Source organism: Eumetopias jubatus, unplaced genomic scaffold, assembly GCF_037043125.1.
Source record: "Eumetopias jubatus isolate StellerSeaLion01/CBP00866 unplaced genomic scaffold, mEumJub1_p1.0 scaffold_9, whole genome shotgun sequence".
NCBI classification, from domain to species: Eukaryota; Metazoa; Chordata; class Mammalia; order Carnivora; family Otariidae; genus Eumetopias; species Eumetopias jubatus.
This window is the reverse complement of record NW_028274815.1, coordinates 110,528,102-110,543,520: the sequence shown is the minus strand read 5'-3', so window position 1 is coordinate 110,543,520 and position 15,419 is coordinate 110,528,102. Positions and strand designations below refer to the sequence as shown.

General features: G+C 40.2%; 1 protein-coding gene across 2 annotated transcripts in view; it reads right to left on the bottom strand.

Moving 5' to 3' along the window:
- RNF24 (ring finger protein 24) overlaps positions 1 to 15,419 on the bottom strand; it is a 76,924-nt gene that overhangs the window by 17,591 nt on the left and 43,914 nt on the right. For both annotated transcript variants that reach the window (XM_028118633.2, XM_028118632.2), the window contains one exon: positions 5,303 to 5,452. In XM_028118633.2, coding sequence (XP_027974434.1) covers positions 5,303 to 5,445 — 143 coding nt within the window. In that variant the 5' untranslated portion in view covers positions 5,446 to 5,452. The remainder of the gene's footprint in view (positions 1 to 5,302; positions 5,453 to 15,419) is intronic.

Sequence of the window (15,419 nt, the reverse complement as noted above, 5' to 3'; positions counted from 1 at the left end):
TAATTTGCATTTCCCAATTGATGTTCAGCACCCTTTTATAAGCTTATTGTCCATTTGGATAACTTCCTTTATAAAATGCCTGTTTGATGGGGCACCTGGGTGGCTCAGTCAGTTAAGCATCTGCCTTTGCCTTGGGTCATGATCGCAGGGTCCTGGGATCGAGCCCCACATCAGGCTCCCTGTTCAGTGGGAGGCCTACTTCTCCCTCTCCCACCCGCCCTGCTTGTGTTCCCTCTCTCGCTATGTCTCTGTCAAATAAATAAAATCTTTAAAAAAAATAAGAAAAAATAAAATGCCTGTTTGAGTCTTTAAAAAATGAGTTACCTTCTTCTTATTGATTTGTAGGAGTTCTTTATATGTTTCAGACGCAAGTCCTCTCTTGGGTCTATGTACTGCAATTATCTCCCACTCTATGGCTTGCATTTTCATTCTCTTGATGGTATCTTTTGATGAACAGAAGCTTTTAATTCAAATTAAGTCCAATTTATAAACTCTTCACAATAATGTCAAGTTCTTTTTGCATCCAGTTAAAGAAATCTTTGCCTACCCCCCCGATCATGAAGATATTCTCGTGTGTATTGTGAAAACAATTTATTTTACCTGTCACATTTAGGTATCCATCCAAAATTACTTATGATCCATCTGAAATTAGTCTTTATATATGATGTGAGGAAGGGGTCAAGATTCTTTCTATTCACATGCAAATTTTCATTTGATTCATTTATTCAAAAGACCCTATTTTCCCTATTGCATAGCAGTGGCACATCTGTCCTAAGTTAGATCCAATATGTGGGTGTGTTTTTAGAGTTCCATTCTATTCCATTGGTCTATTTGCCTATTCCTGTATACTTGCTTGAATAGTCTAAAAAATTTATGTCTGCTGGAACCTCAGAATGCAACCCTATTTGGAAATAGAGCCTTTGTAGATTATTTAGTTAAAATGAGGTCATATTAAATCCAATATGACTGGTTTAGAAGAAGGAGGCCAGGTGAAGACAGAAACAGATTGAAATCATGCAGGTACAAGCCAAAGAACATAAAAGATTTCTGGTAACTACCAGGAACTAGGGAAGAGGCAAGGAAGGATTCTCCCCTAGAGCCTTCAGAGGGAGCATGGATCTGCTGGGACACCTTGATTTCAAACTTCTAACCCCCAGAACTGTGAGATTAGAGTTCTGTTATTTTTAAGCTACTTGGTTTGTGGTACTTTGTTATAGCAGCCCTGGGAAATGTATGCACCTGATGTCATTACCACATTAGTTTTTTTTTTAAGATTTTATTTATTTATTTATGAGAGAGAGAGAGAGCAGAAGGAGGGGGAGTGGCAGGCAGAGAGGGAGAAGCAGGCTCCCCACTGAGTAACGAGTCCAATGCAAGACTTGATTCCAGGACCCTGGGATCATGACCTGAGCTGACGGCAGACGTGTTATGACTGAGCCACCCAAGCAGCCCCACATTAGTTTTTCTCTTAACTTTTATTGTGAAATAATTTTTCAAAATAGCTGCAAAAAGAAAAGCTGCAAAAAATAGAGGTCACATAAATTTCCTCCCAGATTTACCAATGTTAACATCTTACACAACCATTGTACAATGATCAAAACCGGAAATTAACACTGATATTATTGTCATAATATTAAACAGACATTGTTTGAATTTCACGTTTTTTTCATTACTGTCCTTTTCCTGTTCTATTATCCAATCCAAGATCCTACCTTGCATCTATTTATGTCTCCTTAGCCTCCTCCAATCTCTGACAATTCTTTAGTTTTCCCTTGACTTTCAAGATTTTGACACATTAACCAATGATCATTTGGTTATGGAGGTGTCTACCAGGTCTCTCCACTGTAAAAGGTACTATTTCCCTCTTTGTGACTGATCAATATCTTGGGGGAGAGATGTTGAAACTATGCAAATACCCTATTTTTTTCTCAAACTTTTGCCCACTTATTTTAGCACCCATCTTGCTTGCAACAATTACTGTAGTGGCTACATGATGGTGGTTTTGTAGTTTTCTAATTCCTTGTACATTAATTGGAATTCTTCTGTACGGAAGAGTTATCCCTTATTTATCAGTATTAATTTGTGTATATTTGTTTTCGTCTATGGGTTATAATTCAGTATGATCATTATTTGTTTTGTTGCTCAAACTGATTTAGGGTTGGCCTTCAGGAGCTCCATCAGGTTGACTCCTGTGTCCTCTCAATATGCCCCCATCCTTTTCCATGCACGTCCTTGCTTACTGGCACCAAAAGGTGTTCCAGGCTCATCTTGTATTTCCTATGCCCCAGTTGTGGAATTAAGCACTTCTTCAAAAGAATCTTCGTTCCTTTTATTGGAGAAGAGTATTTAGAAACCAAAATCTGGGTGCTAGGTGAATAGCACTTTAAGTACTGGGGCTTTGTAACAAGTATGGGTCTGGCAGTATTAAGTCCTCAAGCTCTGCTCTTAACTACTGTCTTGGCTATTCTTTTTTTTCTTTAAAGACATTTATTCAGCGTCATCATTAGACTATTACATTTAGCAATCAACAGCATGGGTGCAAAAAAAAATCTACATTAAAACCCTTTGTTGGAATGCTTTCCACTTTCCACAGAACAGAAACAAAAATAACCTGTTATACAATTAGTCACAAATACAGTCCTCGAGTTTTTTGCCCATACACATGAGTATTGTCTAAAACATGTCTTCTTCGTAGCAGCTCCGCCCTGCCACCACTGTGCTTGGCCGAGTTCACAAATCTGTTGTAACCTGTAGCTTCCCTGTCCCTTCTCTGGCTCTCCTCTCCTGCTAAGCTTTGTTTCCTGGCAGTGATTAAAACCTTCTGCCACTGCCGTAGCTACTGCTGCTGCTGGAACCACCATAGCCACCTTGGTTTCGTGGTTTGACAAAGTATTGGCCTCCACCACCATAAGGGCCAGAGCTTCTGCTTCCGAGATTTCCTCCTTTCATGGGTCCAAAATTTGAGGACTGATTGTTGTAATTGCCAAAGTCATTATAGCTTCCGCCACCTCCAAAGCTGCTTCCATCATGACCAAGTCCGTCATAGCCATCCCCACGGCCACCATATCCACCACCACCTCGACTGCCACCAAAGCCACCTCGACCACTGAAGTTCCCTCCACGACCAAAGCTGTCATTCCCACCAAAACCACCTCCACAATCACCACCAAAGTTTCCAGAACCACTTTGACCTCATTGGCTGGATGAAGCACTAGCCATCTCTCGCTTAGATAGGGCTTTCCTTACTTCACAGTTATGGCCGTTCACAGTATGGTATTTTTGAATGACAATCTTGTCTACAGAGTCATGGTCATCAAATGTTACAAAAGCAAAACCTCTCTTTTTGCCACTGCCTCGGTCAGTCATGATCTCCATCACTTCAATTTTCCCACACTGTTCAAAATAATCTCTTAGATGATGTTCTTCAGTGTCTTCTTTAATGCCACCAACAAAAATCTTTCCACAGCTGTTTAGGTTCTTTGGGAGACTCCGACTTAGACATGACAGTGGTGGGAGAGGAGACTTTAACGATGCTTACTTGGCAGCGTCCACGGGCAGAAAAGCCGTCTTGGCTATTCTTGATCCTCAGCACTTCCATATAAATTTTATGAGGTAGTCACTTTCCACAAAAAATCTGTTGGGATTTTAACTGAGGTTGTATATAGAATTTATAGATCAATTGTGGAAGATCTTTGCAAGACAAAGTTTCCAACCTATGAACGTAGTATATTCCTCTATTTATTAGATCTTCTTTCTTTTTACAGATCTTTCTAGGTAGGACACGTAATTTTCTGTATTTTTGATTACAACATCCTAGTAGTTGTGAAGTGGTATCTCATAGTGGTTTTATTTTGCATTTCCTTTATGACCAATGATGTTGAACTTCTTTTCATGTACTTGCTGGCCATTCATATATCCTTTTTGGGGAAATGGCTATTTATTTAAGTCCTTTGTCTATTTTAAAATTCAGCTTTTTGTCATTGAATTGTAAGACTTTTTAAAAAATATATTCTGCTTATTAAATCTTTATCAGATATATGAATTAAAGGGGCACCTGGGTGGCTTAGTTGGTTAAGTGTCTGACTTCGGCTCAGAGCATGATCCCAGGGTCCTGGGATTAAGCCCCCTATTGGGCTTCCTGCTCAGCGGGAAGCCTGCTTCTCCTTCGCCCACTCCCCCTGCTTGTGTTCCCTCTCTCGCTGTGTCTCTGTCAAATAAATAAATAAAATTTAAAAAAAAGCAGCTTTTCCTAAAAGCTATAATTAGCTATGGTGTTTATTACTCTGAGAAAGACCTAAAAATCATAACCAGCCAGCATATCTATGAGAGATAAGAAGTGATTACATTTTGTGAGAGCTTCAGAAAAGATTCACTTTCTATGAAGAACGTAAATTCACTTGTCAGAATATTGGAAATACACACTAAATTCGTTTGAATTTGACCATCAGTGAGTGGTCACTGGAGGAAACAATTATTGCTGAAAGATATCCAATGATGGTATTTATCTTAACCATAATCACATACTGTACAAATACTAAAAATTGTTAGAAGTATAATTGCTTAATAAAACCCAGCTTTCTACCCTTTTACTCATAAAGCTCTTTGAACAATATAGTACATGAATTTTTGTAGTCTGAGTTTTGGCTTTGAATATTAGATCCTATTTAAAAACTTAAAAGAGGAAGATGCTTGCTTAAACAATTATAAGTTAGTCAACTGTGAATCTTTACTGGCCAAATCCATTACTCCTTCAAGTGAGGTGTCACTGTCTGTACATGTGCTGTAGAGCTTGTGGAATAGTTTTTTTTTTTAAGTTTTTATTTATTTGAGAGAGAGAGGGAGAGGCATGAGTGGTAGGGAGCGGCAGAAGGAGAGGGAGAAGCAGACTCCCTGCTGAGCAGGGAGCCCAATGCAGGACTCGATCCGAGGACCCTGGGACCATGACCCAAGCCAAAGGCAGACACACAACTGACTGAGCCACCCAGGTGCCCTGAATATTTAGAGTTTTATGTAATCAATAATCTGAACACCTGACCAAAGGAGCTTAAAATCTTGAGACCACAAGAACCTGTTTAAAGGCTCAGATCTTGTCACAGCTCTTGATCTTGAGCTCATGATCAAGAGCTCATGAGTTTGAGCCCCACACTGGGTGTAGAGATTACTTGAATAATAAATAAACAAATTTAAAAAAAGAGAAAATTTGCTAATTATCGTACTTACACAATTTTTTAACATAAGGGAAGAAAGCTTATTTATAATTGTTTAACATATTCTGAAGTAACATAGAATGAAAATTGATTACCTAATCAAGTAGCAACAGAAGAGTAAACTAAGGATGAAGACAAATATAGCAGTGCCAAAAACCACAATATATATGTTGAGAGGCAGATTCTGGAATCCAATATTAGGCATCCTGAAGTTGTAATGTGGGAAATCCGAGCTCATGGATGAACTGTGGGGGAAGAAAAGAATGGAAAAAAATTAGGTTATAAAGACTAAGAACCAAGATAGCATTATCTTTTTTTTTTTTAAAGATTTTATTTATTTATTTGACAGAGAGAGACACAGCGAGAGAGGGAACACAAGCAGGGGGAGTGGGAGAGGGAGAAGCAGGCTTCCCGTGGAGCAGGGAGCCAGATGTGGGGCTCGATCCCAGGACCCTGGGATCATGACCTGAGCCGAAGGCAGACGCTTAACGACTGAGCCACCCAGGTGCCCCGACAGCATTATCTTTGTATGTATACAAGGCAACAATTTTATTAAGACTTCACCCCATTTGAAACAAATATGATAAAGAGTTAATATTTTTGCCATTCATCCATTTATCATGCCACAAATATTTACTGAGTACTTGCTATGTACCTGGCACTATTCTAGAAGCTTGAGATCCTACCTAAAAACTTTTACAAGTTACATTCATTCATAAAAAGGCATTTCACTGGGACGCGTGGGTGACTCAGTTGGTTAAGTGTCTGCTTTTGGCTCAGGTCATGATCTCAGGGTCCTGGGATTGAGTCCCACACTGGGCTACTTGCTCAGCGGGGAGCCTGCTTCTCCCTCTGCCTGCCATTCCCCCCTTCTTGTGCTCTCTCTCTCTCTGACAAATAAATAAATAAAATCTTAAAAAAAAAAAAAAGGCATTTTGCTGAAATAATGCCAGGAATCAATAAACATATAAAAAAGTTCAACCTCAAACTGCTCAGGCTCTCCGCTCAGCTGAGAGTCTGCTTTTCCCTCTCACTCTTTCCTCTGTGCGTTCTCTCTCAAATAAATAAATAAAATCTTTTAAAAAAAAGTAGCAGCGTTAATAATAGTAAAATATTGGAAATAACACATCTCACAAGGAGGTAATGATTAAATAATTATGTTGAATCATGTTACAGTATTATAAGGTCATGAAAATCTGTTCAGTGAATTTTAATATCAAGGGCAAGATAAAGGTATGTGGGAGGGGGACCCGGGTGGTTCAAGTCGGTTAAGTGCGTGGCTTTTGATTTCGGCTTAGGTCGTAATCTCGGGGTCATTGAATTAAGCCCTGCGTCGGGCTCCACACTTGGGGGGAAGTCTGCTGGAGATTCTCTCCCTCTCTCTCAAATAAATAAAATCTTTTTTAAAAAAGATTTTATTTATTTGTCAGAGAGAGAGAGCGCACAAGCAGGGGGAGCAGTAGGCAGAGGGGGAAGCAGGTTCCCCGCTGAGCAAGGAGCCCGATGTGGGACTTGATCCCAGGACCCTGGGATCATGACCTGAGCTGAAGGCAGATGCTTAACCAACTGAGCCACCCAGGTACCCCTAAATAAACAAATCTTAAAAAAAAAAGATATGTGAGAAAAATTAAGCAGGCTATAGATTGTATATAAAATATCCCAATTTTGGAAAAGGTTGAAAAATGTGTACATACTGGTGTATGTGTGTGTATGGCAGAAAAAAGCCTGAAAGCCAACATGTCAAAATATTAACAGTGGCTTGTGGTTCACTAGTGATTTTGATTTTCTTCTTTTTTTTTAACTCCCTTTATTAGGTTAGGCCCTGTTCTAAGCATTTTACTGGCTTTATTCTATCTTCACATAATACCTCTATAGGTAGGTACCCTGGTATCTCCCATTTTATAGATAAGGACACCAAAGCTTAGAGACTTTTGGTCACATAGTCATGACTGACCAAGTACGTATGGGAGCCAAGCCTTCTCCAACTCCAAAGCCAGTGCACCCATAGCCTATATGCTCTATGGTTTTTCTCTTGTGTTGTTTTTATAATCAGAAAACAGCAAATATTGTTTAAACATTAAAAAGGGGGCTATTTCTGTCAATTTGCTTGGTAATACTTACCGATCACCACACAGGTCAAATTCCATGAATGGAGGTTGCCCTCTCCATTAGATGATGAGCTTTAGTGATAAACTGGCTCATCACACCTTTTCACTAGAACTTTTCTTGTCATTTTGATTCATTACGAAAGAAAGAGCAACTACTAGGCCTGATCATCAAGACCACATATTGATAAGTGAATTATAACAATGACTACTGCCAAAATCAAAACAAAATAAAAATCTACTTTTTTATATAATATAAATTTATTTATATAATGTAAATTTAAAAAGTGTTTACAGATTTTTAATGTCTTTGTTGGTTCCCAGAAGAGTATATTTATAGACACTACTGAGATACTTACTGGCTGTATCTGAAATCTAATGAGTTATTACTTTAAAAAAAATTTATTTGAGAGAGAGAGTGCACACACACACACACAAACGTGGGGAGGGGCAGAAGGAGAGGGAGCAGACTCTTCACTGAGCATGGAGCTCAACGCAAGGCTCGATCCCACGACCCTGAGATCATGACCTGAGCTGAGCTGAAATCAAGAGTTAGCACTTAACCGACTGAGCCACCTAGGTGCCCCATGACTTATTTTTTTAAATTTATTTATTTTTATTTTTTTAAAGATTTTATTAATTTATTTGACAGAGAGAGCGAGAGAGTACAAGCAGGGGGAACAGTGGAGGGAGAGGGAGAAGCAGACTCCCCGCCGAGCAAGAAGCCGGATGCGGGGCTTGATCCCAGGACCCTGGGATCATGACCTGAGCTGAAAGCAGATGCTTAACCAGGTGCCTTGACTTTTTTTTTTAATTAATTATTTTTATTAACATATAATGTATTATTTGTTTCAGGGGTACAGGTCTGTGATTCAACAGTCTTACATAATTCACAGCACTCACCATAGCACATACCCTCCCCAATATCCATCACCCAGCCACCCCATCCCTCTCACCCTCCTCCACTCCAGCAACCTTCAGTTTGTTTCCTGAGATTGAGTCTCTTATGGTTTGTCTCCCTCTCTGGTTTCGTCTTGTTTCGTTTTTCCCTCTCTTCCCCTATGATCCTCTGTCTTGTTTCTCAAATTCCACAGATCAGTGAGATCATATGATAATTGTCTTTCTCTGATTGATTTATTTCGCTTAGCATAATACCCTCTAGTTCCATCCATGTCGTTGCAAAAGGCAAGATTTTTTTGATGGCTGCATAATATTCCATTGTGTATATATATATATATATATATATATATATATATATATATATATATATATATACATCTGCTTTATCCATTCATCTGTTGATGGACATCTAGACTTTCCATTCCACAAACCATTGCTGCTATAAACATTGGGGTGCATGTGCCCCTTCAGATCACTACATTTGTACCTTTGCCCCATGACTTATTACTTTTACTTATTACTTATTAATTTCCAGCTTCTAAAAACTTGTACCAGGAAGTCAACAGCTGCAAAGGACAACTTCATCCCATGGAAACTCTTCTCTGAGAACTTCTAAATATAAATAATGGGTAATATTTAGTTTTGAACCTTTAGCCATTTTCTGCAAGTGCTTTTTTACTCAGATACATAATTTCCTTTTTCCTACACTCAGATCATCTTGGAAGGGAAGGAAGGAGTTAAGGAATACTTCATTGAATATATCTAGCACGCACATTAGAGAACTGTAAAAAAATTATAGCTGCACTAAACTTAACTCAATCTCCCCATCGCTGAGAGGGCCTCACTTGATGACCCTTGCTACAGTCAAGACTTAGATGGCTGTTCTTCAATCCCTTAGAAATATCCCTCACCAGACAAACTAGGCTTGGTAAAAGAACTCTCACCTTAGGAAATAAGAGATTAAACATCCATCCTGTAAGGGCTAATAGAGAGGAAGCAGGCAAACAGAAAGCGGTGTCGTAGAAAAAGGGACAGGTTTGCAGTCAGCAACTCTGGATATTGTTCCCAGGATATCACTAGCTATACGTCGGTAATTGGTCCAGCTATACCTTAATTTTCTCATTTTTCAAGTGGAACAATGCCTATTCTATGGACTTCAATGGATTCCTGGAAGGATAAAATAAGACCACAGATCCTGAAGTGTCTGAAAACTCTAAGAGGACAAAATACTAAGGTTTTAGTGCATTTGTGTGTGTGTGAGCACATTTTCGCAGGGACAAGGAGGAGGGGTGACATTAAGTAAAAGAACATAAAAGAAGCCCTGACAAAGATCAAGTCTCTGGAAAGGATTTCACCAAACTAAGTGCTCCTTTCTCAGGGAGCACTTCTGCACACGCTGCTAAGCTTTGTGTCAAGTGGCCTGCCAACCTGGTCCCCAGAGGCAGAAACGGGAAACTTATTTTGGCTAAAAGCAGCCATCAATACAGGCCAGCAGGGAGTGTGTCAGTGGTGTGAGAATGTTGCCCTGCAGGACTCCTTGCACTGGGTGGCACCACCAACAAACTTGAGGAATTCTGAATAGGTACACAGACATGTAGAGGATTAAAGGTAGCACTGTCATTAGAGGGAAGAGACATCTACCTCAGTGCTCCTGAGACCTGGCTGCTGAGATTATTCTATGAGTTCTCCCTTCTAGGCAGGGCCTTACAACCTATTACCAGAGGAGTGGGGTTGGCAGAGGACAGCTGATGCAGAATACATTTTAGGAATTTTCTATTCTTTTGATAATTTAATTGCTTAGCTACAATTGAAATGTTGGCCCAAGAGTCTAAATAGATGGTGTATTATTCCAAGATGTTAATACTAGTCTAGTGACACTTTAGTTTTATAATATTTTCATCATAATATCTTTTCAGCGTATTAACCTTTTAAAATAAGGTCATTTTTAAAAAGAGAGCCACTGGGGTGCCTGGGTGGCTCAGATGGTTAAACATCTGCCTTTGGCTCGGGTCATGGTCCTGGGGTCCTGGGATCGAGCCCCACATCGGGCTCCTGGCTCAGCAGGGAGCTCGCTTCTGCCTCTCCCACCTGCTCATGGTCTGTCTCAAATGAATAAATAAAATCTTAAAAAAATAATAAAAAGAGAGCCACGACTGGGGTGCCTGGTGACTCAGTCGGTTAAGCAGCTGACTCTTAATTTTGGCTCAGGTCATGATCTCAGGGTTGGGGAGATCAGGACCCATGTTGGGCTCTGTGCGCAGCAGGGAGTCTACTTAAGATTCTCTCCCTCTGCCTCCTCCCCACGTGCTCTTGAATAAATCTTAAAAAAAAAATAAAAAGAGATCCACTATTATCATCCTAGTAATAAGCATACTTTGTTATTTAGGTATTACAAATGTAAAAATTATTTAGGAACGGCTCCTTGTGGGAGTGAAGAGGAGAAATAGAACACAGAGTGTACTGCTGATCTTGGCATTTCTGATTTCATTTGCATGAAAACCTTTTCCCTTCTTATGAAATTCATAGCTCCTGATATCTCTAGTCTCAGTCTAAATTTCAAATCATCTAATCAGGTTATTTAAAAAAGAAAAGAGAGGTGTCTGGGTGGCTCAGTTGGTTAAGCATCTGCCTTTCGCTCAGTTCATGACCCCAGGTTCCTGGGATTGAGCCCTGCACTGGGCTCCTTGCTCAGCAGGGAGCCTGCTTCTCCCTGTCCCGCTCCCCTGCCAGTGTGTGTGCTCTCTGTAGAATAAATAAAATCTTAAAAAAAAATAAAAAAGAAAAAAAGAAAAGAAAAGAAAGAGGTGAGAAGATCTGAGTATTTTATGGGCAGTGGGATTGCTCACCAATATAGAAAAGGGACAGAGTATGAGATTTGGCTGCACAGAGGTCCTGAGTTTAACACAATGCACCACAGCCAGAAAGGCTACAGCACTGTTTCTTGAAGTGTGTTTGATAGCCACATTCTTCGTAGGCCAGTTCCTGTTCCCTGGACAATACCACACCATCTTCCCAGTAATTAGCATTCTACTTTTGCTTTAAAAATGCTCAGAAAAACGGTATGGAGCTTCCTCAAGAAGTTAAAAATAGAGCTACCCTATGACCCAGCAATTGCACTACTAGGTATTTACCCCGAAGATTCAAAGGTAGTGATCTGAAGGGGCACCTGCACCCCAATGTTCATAGCAGCAATGTCCACAATAGCCAACCTGTGGAAAGAGCTGAGATGTCCATTGACAGATGAATGGATAAAAATGATATGGTATGTATATATAACGGAATATAACTCAGCTATCAGAAAGGATGAATACTTACCATTTATAGTGATGTGTATGGAACTAAAGGGTATTATGCTGAGCGAAATAAGTCAATCAGAGAAAGACAATTATCACATGGTTTCACTCATATGTGGAATATGAGAAACAGCGCAGAGGATCATAGGGGGAAGGGAGGGAAAACTGAATGGGAAGTCATCAGAGAGGGAGAAGAACCATGAGAGATTCTTTTTTTTTCTTTTTTCATTTTTTAACTGTTATGTTAATCACCGTACATTACATCATTAGTTTTTGATGTAGTGTTCCATGATTCATTGTTTGTGCATAACACCCAATGCTCCACACAGAATGTGCCCTCCTTAATACCCATCACCAGGCTAACCCATCCCCCCACCCCCCTCCCCTCTAGAACCCTCAGTTTGTTTTTCAGAGTCCATCGTCTGAACCATGAGAGATTCTTAACTACAGGAAACAAATTGAGGGTTGCTGGAGGGGAGATGGGTGGGGGGATGGGGTAATTGGGTGATGGGCATTAAGGAGGGCACGTGATGTGATGAGCACTGGGTGTTATAGGCAACTGATGAGTTATTGAACACTACATCTGAAACTAATGATGTACTATACGTTGGCTAATTGAATTTAAATAAAAAAATGCTCAGAAAAAGAGACACCAACAATTAGATTACTGTATTTTACAATTTATGGTTCACAAACCATTAAAAAAACCCCACATACTTGTGTCTTATAATACAGACATCCAAGAAAAACTTAAGAAAAATTATTTTAGGCTTTTAAAATCTTTTTTTTTTAAATGAGGCATAATTTACTTATAAAAATGCACCCACATTGTGTGTACAGGTCAGTGTTTGGACAAATGAATACACCCATGTTACCACAACCCTAATCAAGACACAGAACATTTCCATTTACCCAGAAAGTTCCCTTGTACCCCTGTGCAGTTAATCGCTACTCCCAACCACTGATCTGATTTCTATCATTACAGATTAATTTTCCTTAATCTAAAATTTCACAGTTAAATGGAATCACACTGTATGTACTCCTTTATGTTCAGCTTCTAGTCACTCAGTAGGTCCTTGAAAGACTCTTTTTTAAAAAAAATATTTATTTTAGAGAATGAGCATGAGTGGGGGGAGGGGCAGATGGAGAGGGAGAGAGAGAAGCTCTAGCAGACTCTGTGTTGAGCATGGAGCCTGACATGGGGCCCGATCTCACGACCCTGAGATCACGACTTGAGCTGAAACCAAGAGGCAGATGCTCAACTGACTGAGCTACCCAGGTGCCCCTAAAAGACTCGTAACAAATAGTTATAGAAAATACTTCACATTATATTCCCAGTTTGCTCTAATTATATTATCTATAATTATAGTCTCTTAAAGATTAACTTCATCTTTAAATATATCACTTTTATGGTTAATCCCTTGATATTTCTTTCTATACAGAATTCCTGGTTATCCTTTTAAGTTGTTTAATTGATTTCATGGAAGAAATTTTTATCATGTCCTTTATATAGGTGTTCCTTTCCATTTTTAAAGTCTTCAGTTGAGCACTTTCTTCCTACCTATTATTTTTTAAGTCTTCAGCAGAAGAAACATAAAGCTTGATTCACTCACCATGTTTTGTCCTGATCAAATTCTAAGAGAAAATAAGAACTCTGAGGTGCTCAGTAGTGAACAGTGAAGCCCCTTTTATGGTGAGGCACCTGCTGACATGGGCAAGTCTCCAGGGGCTAGGAGAACAGAAGTCCTAGCTCAGAACCTAGCCCAGGTGGGTTCCTTCATTAAGCCAGGGAGACTACAAAGGAAGTGGATATGCAGAGAATTCTTTCTTTCACTGCTGTTCTTTGATTATTTTCAACTTTTATTTCCATAGAATCATGAAAAAAAAAAAAAAAAAACAACCCTGTGCATCTATGGTCCTATACATCTGTTGGTGGGAAACAGTATGACTAATGCACACATAACACGATCAACACCTGGGACTGCTTAAACATTTTTGTTCATTTATTTTGCTGCTTTTATTTCATTCCCTATTTCAGAAGTATCTTTTCCCCTCAAGTACATCCTGAGAATTCTCATCAACTCATCCTCTGTTTTTTTATCTTTGGAGTTATTTCCCTCTTTCTTAGAACTCTATGCTTTACTTTGTTAATACTGGGTACAATTTCTCTAGAGCAGTCTTTGGATCTCTAAATACATGACTTCTGCTCTTGATACATTATTTTCACAATGCTGCTTGCATATGTTTGCAGCCTGTATACTACTATTTTTTTCATTGTAATCCTCTACATCTTTTAAGTTGATGTATTTACTCTAGGACAGAGTCCACATAGAATACAACAAGCAAGAGGCCTGACCAGGCAAGCTTCATCTCCTTCCCTGGTTAGTAGCATTTACTAGTAGAGGTTGTTGGTCACATTATGTCAAACACAGGAGTTAAGATGGTGGAGTCACAGTAGGGGGACCCTGAGCTTGCCTGGTCCCTCAAACATAGGTAGATCAAAATCAAATCATTTTGAACTAGGAAATCGATCTGAGGATTAAGAAAACAATCTGCATGATTGGAGGGAAAGAGCATGGCAGATGTGAGGTTCAGAGGTGTGAACTGGGGGAGAGAAAAGCCGCAGTGCTGTGAAGGGGAGGGAGCCCTTTTCACAGAGCAAAGTTGGGGAGAAAGAGAGAGCAGGGGAGAGAGCAGTGCATAGGGTTCGCACAATACACTGTGGTGAGGGGATCCCCTGGGTCACACTGGGAGAGATTACTCCCCTTCCTGGAGTACATTTGGAAGAGGGTACTTTGCCTCTCCAAGGACAAAAGGACTGCCGGGAGCCAATGAGTGACCATTCAACAGCACAAGACAGAGGTGCAGGCAGAGGGCAGATAACCTGGTTGCAGTTTTTCCGCTGCATGTCACAATAGACTCTAGCCACCAAGTGCAGCCCTGCCACTGCTTTTCTGGGACAGAACAGTGCCCCGTGCACAGTGAGGCCCTCCTCAGGAGGAAGGGATCAGGTCCATGCTTTGCTGGGTCCTTTAGGATTTGGAGTTTTTCTTTCTTCTTCTTCTTCTTTTTAATGTAGGCTCCACACCCAGTGTGGAGCCCAAGGTGGGGCTTGAACTCATGACCCTGAAATCAAGATCTGAGCCAAGATTAAGAGTCACATGCTTAAACAATTGAGCCACCCAGGTGCCCCAGATTTGGAGTTTTGAATCCCAGCCAGTCACCAGAGATAAAACAGAACTGTGGTGCTAGGCATGCTGGTGGCCGGGCACAGACAGATTAAGGGCAGGGATCTGACAAAAGCCTGGGACACAGGAGAGGAGACTGCTTTTCTGTGAGGGCCTCCTGAACAGTGGGGGGCAGCAAATTCCCCTTCATTCCCCAGGAGGAAAGGGCTGGGGTGATGATGTTGTCTTCCACCACTCCCCACATCCCAGCACAGTTAAGACTTTAAGAGAGAAACACAGCACCTCCAATGGAGGCTGGAGTTGATTACACCAAACCCTGTCCCCCTGCGCCCCACAGGGGCATCTTTACAAGGGCAGGTCTGATTGTGAGCCAGCAGAGCAGACCTCTCCCTCAGACCAACACAGGCCCCTTGCATGTAGCAATTCTACCCATCATAGAGTGCTCAAAAAGCGTTAGCCTCAGTTCTGGTGGAAATAGGACCAGGCTTTCTTTTTTTTTTTTTTTAATTTTATTTTTTATATTTTTATTTTTTTTTCTTCTTTTCTTCGTTTTTTGTTTTGCATCAGGCTTATAGGTTTTTGTTCGTTTGTTGGATTGTTTGTTTCCTTTTCTTGGATCATGCTTTTTTTTCTATTTCTTTTCTTTTTTCCTTCTTTATTATTCTTTGGAATCAGGCTTATAGTTTTTTGTTTGTTTGTTTGCTTTTTTGTTCCTTTTCCTTTTCT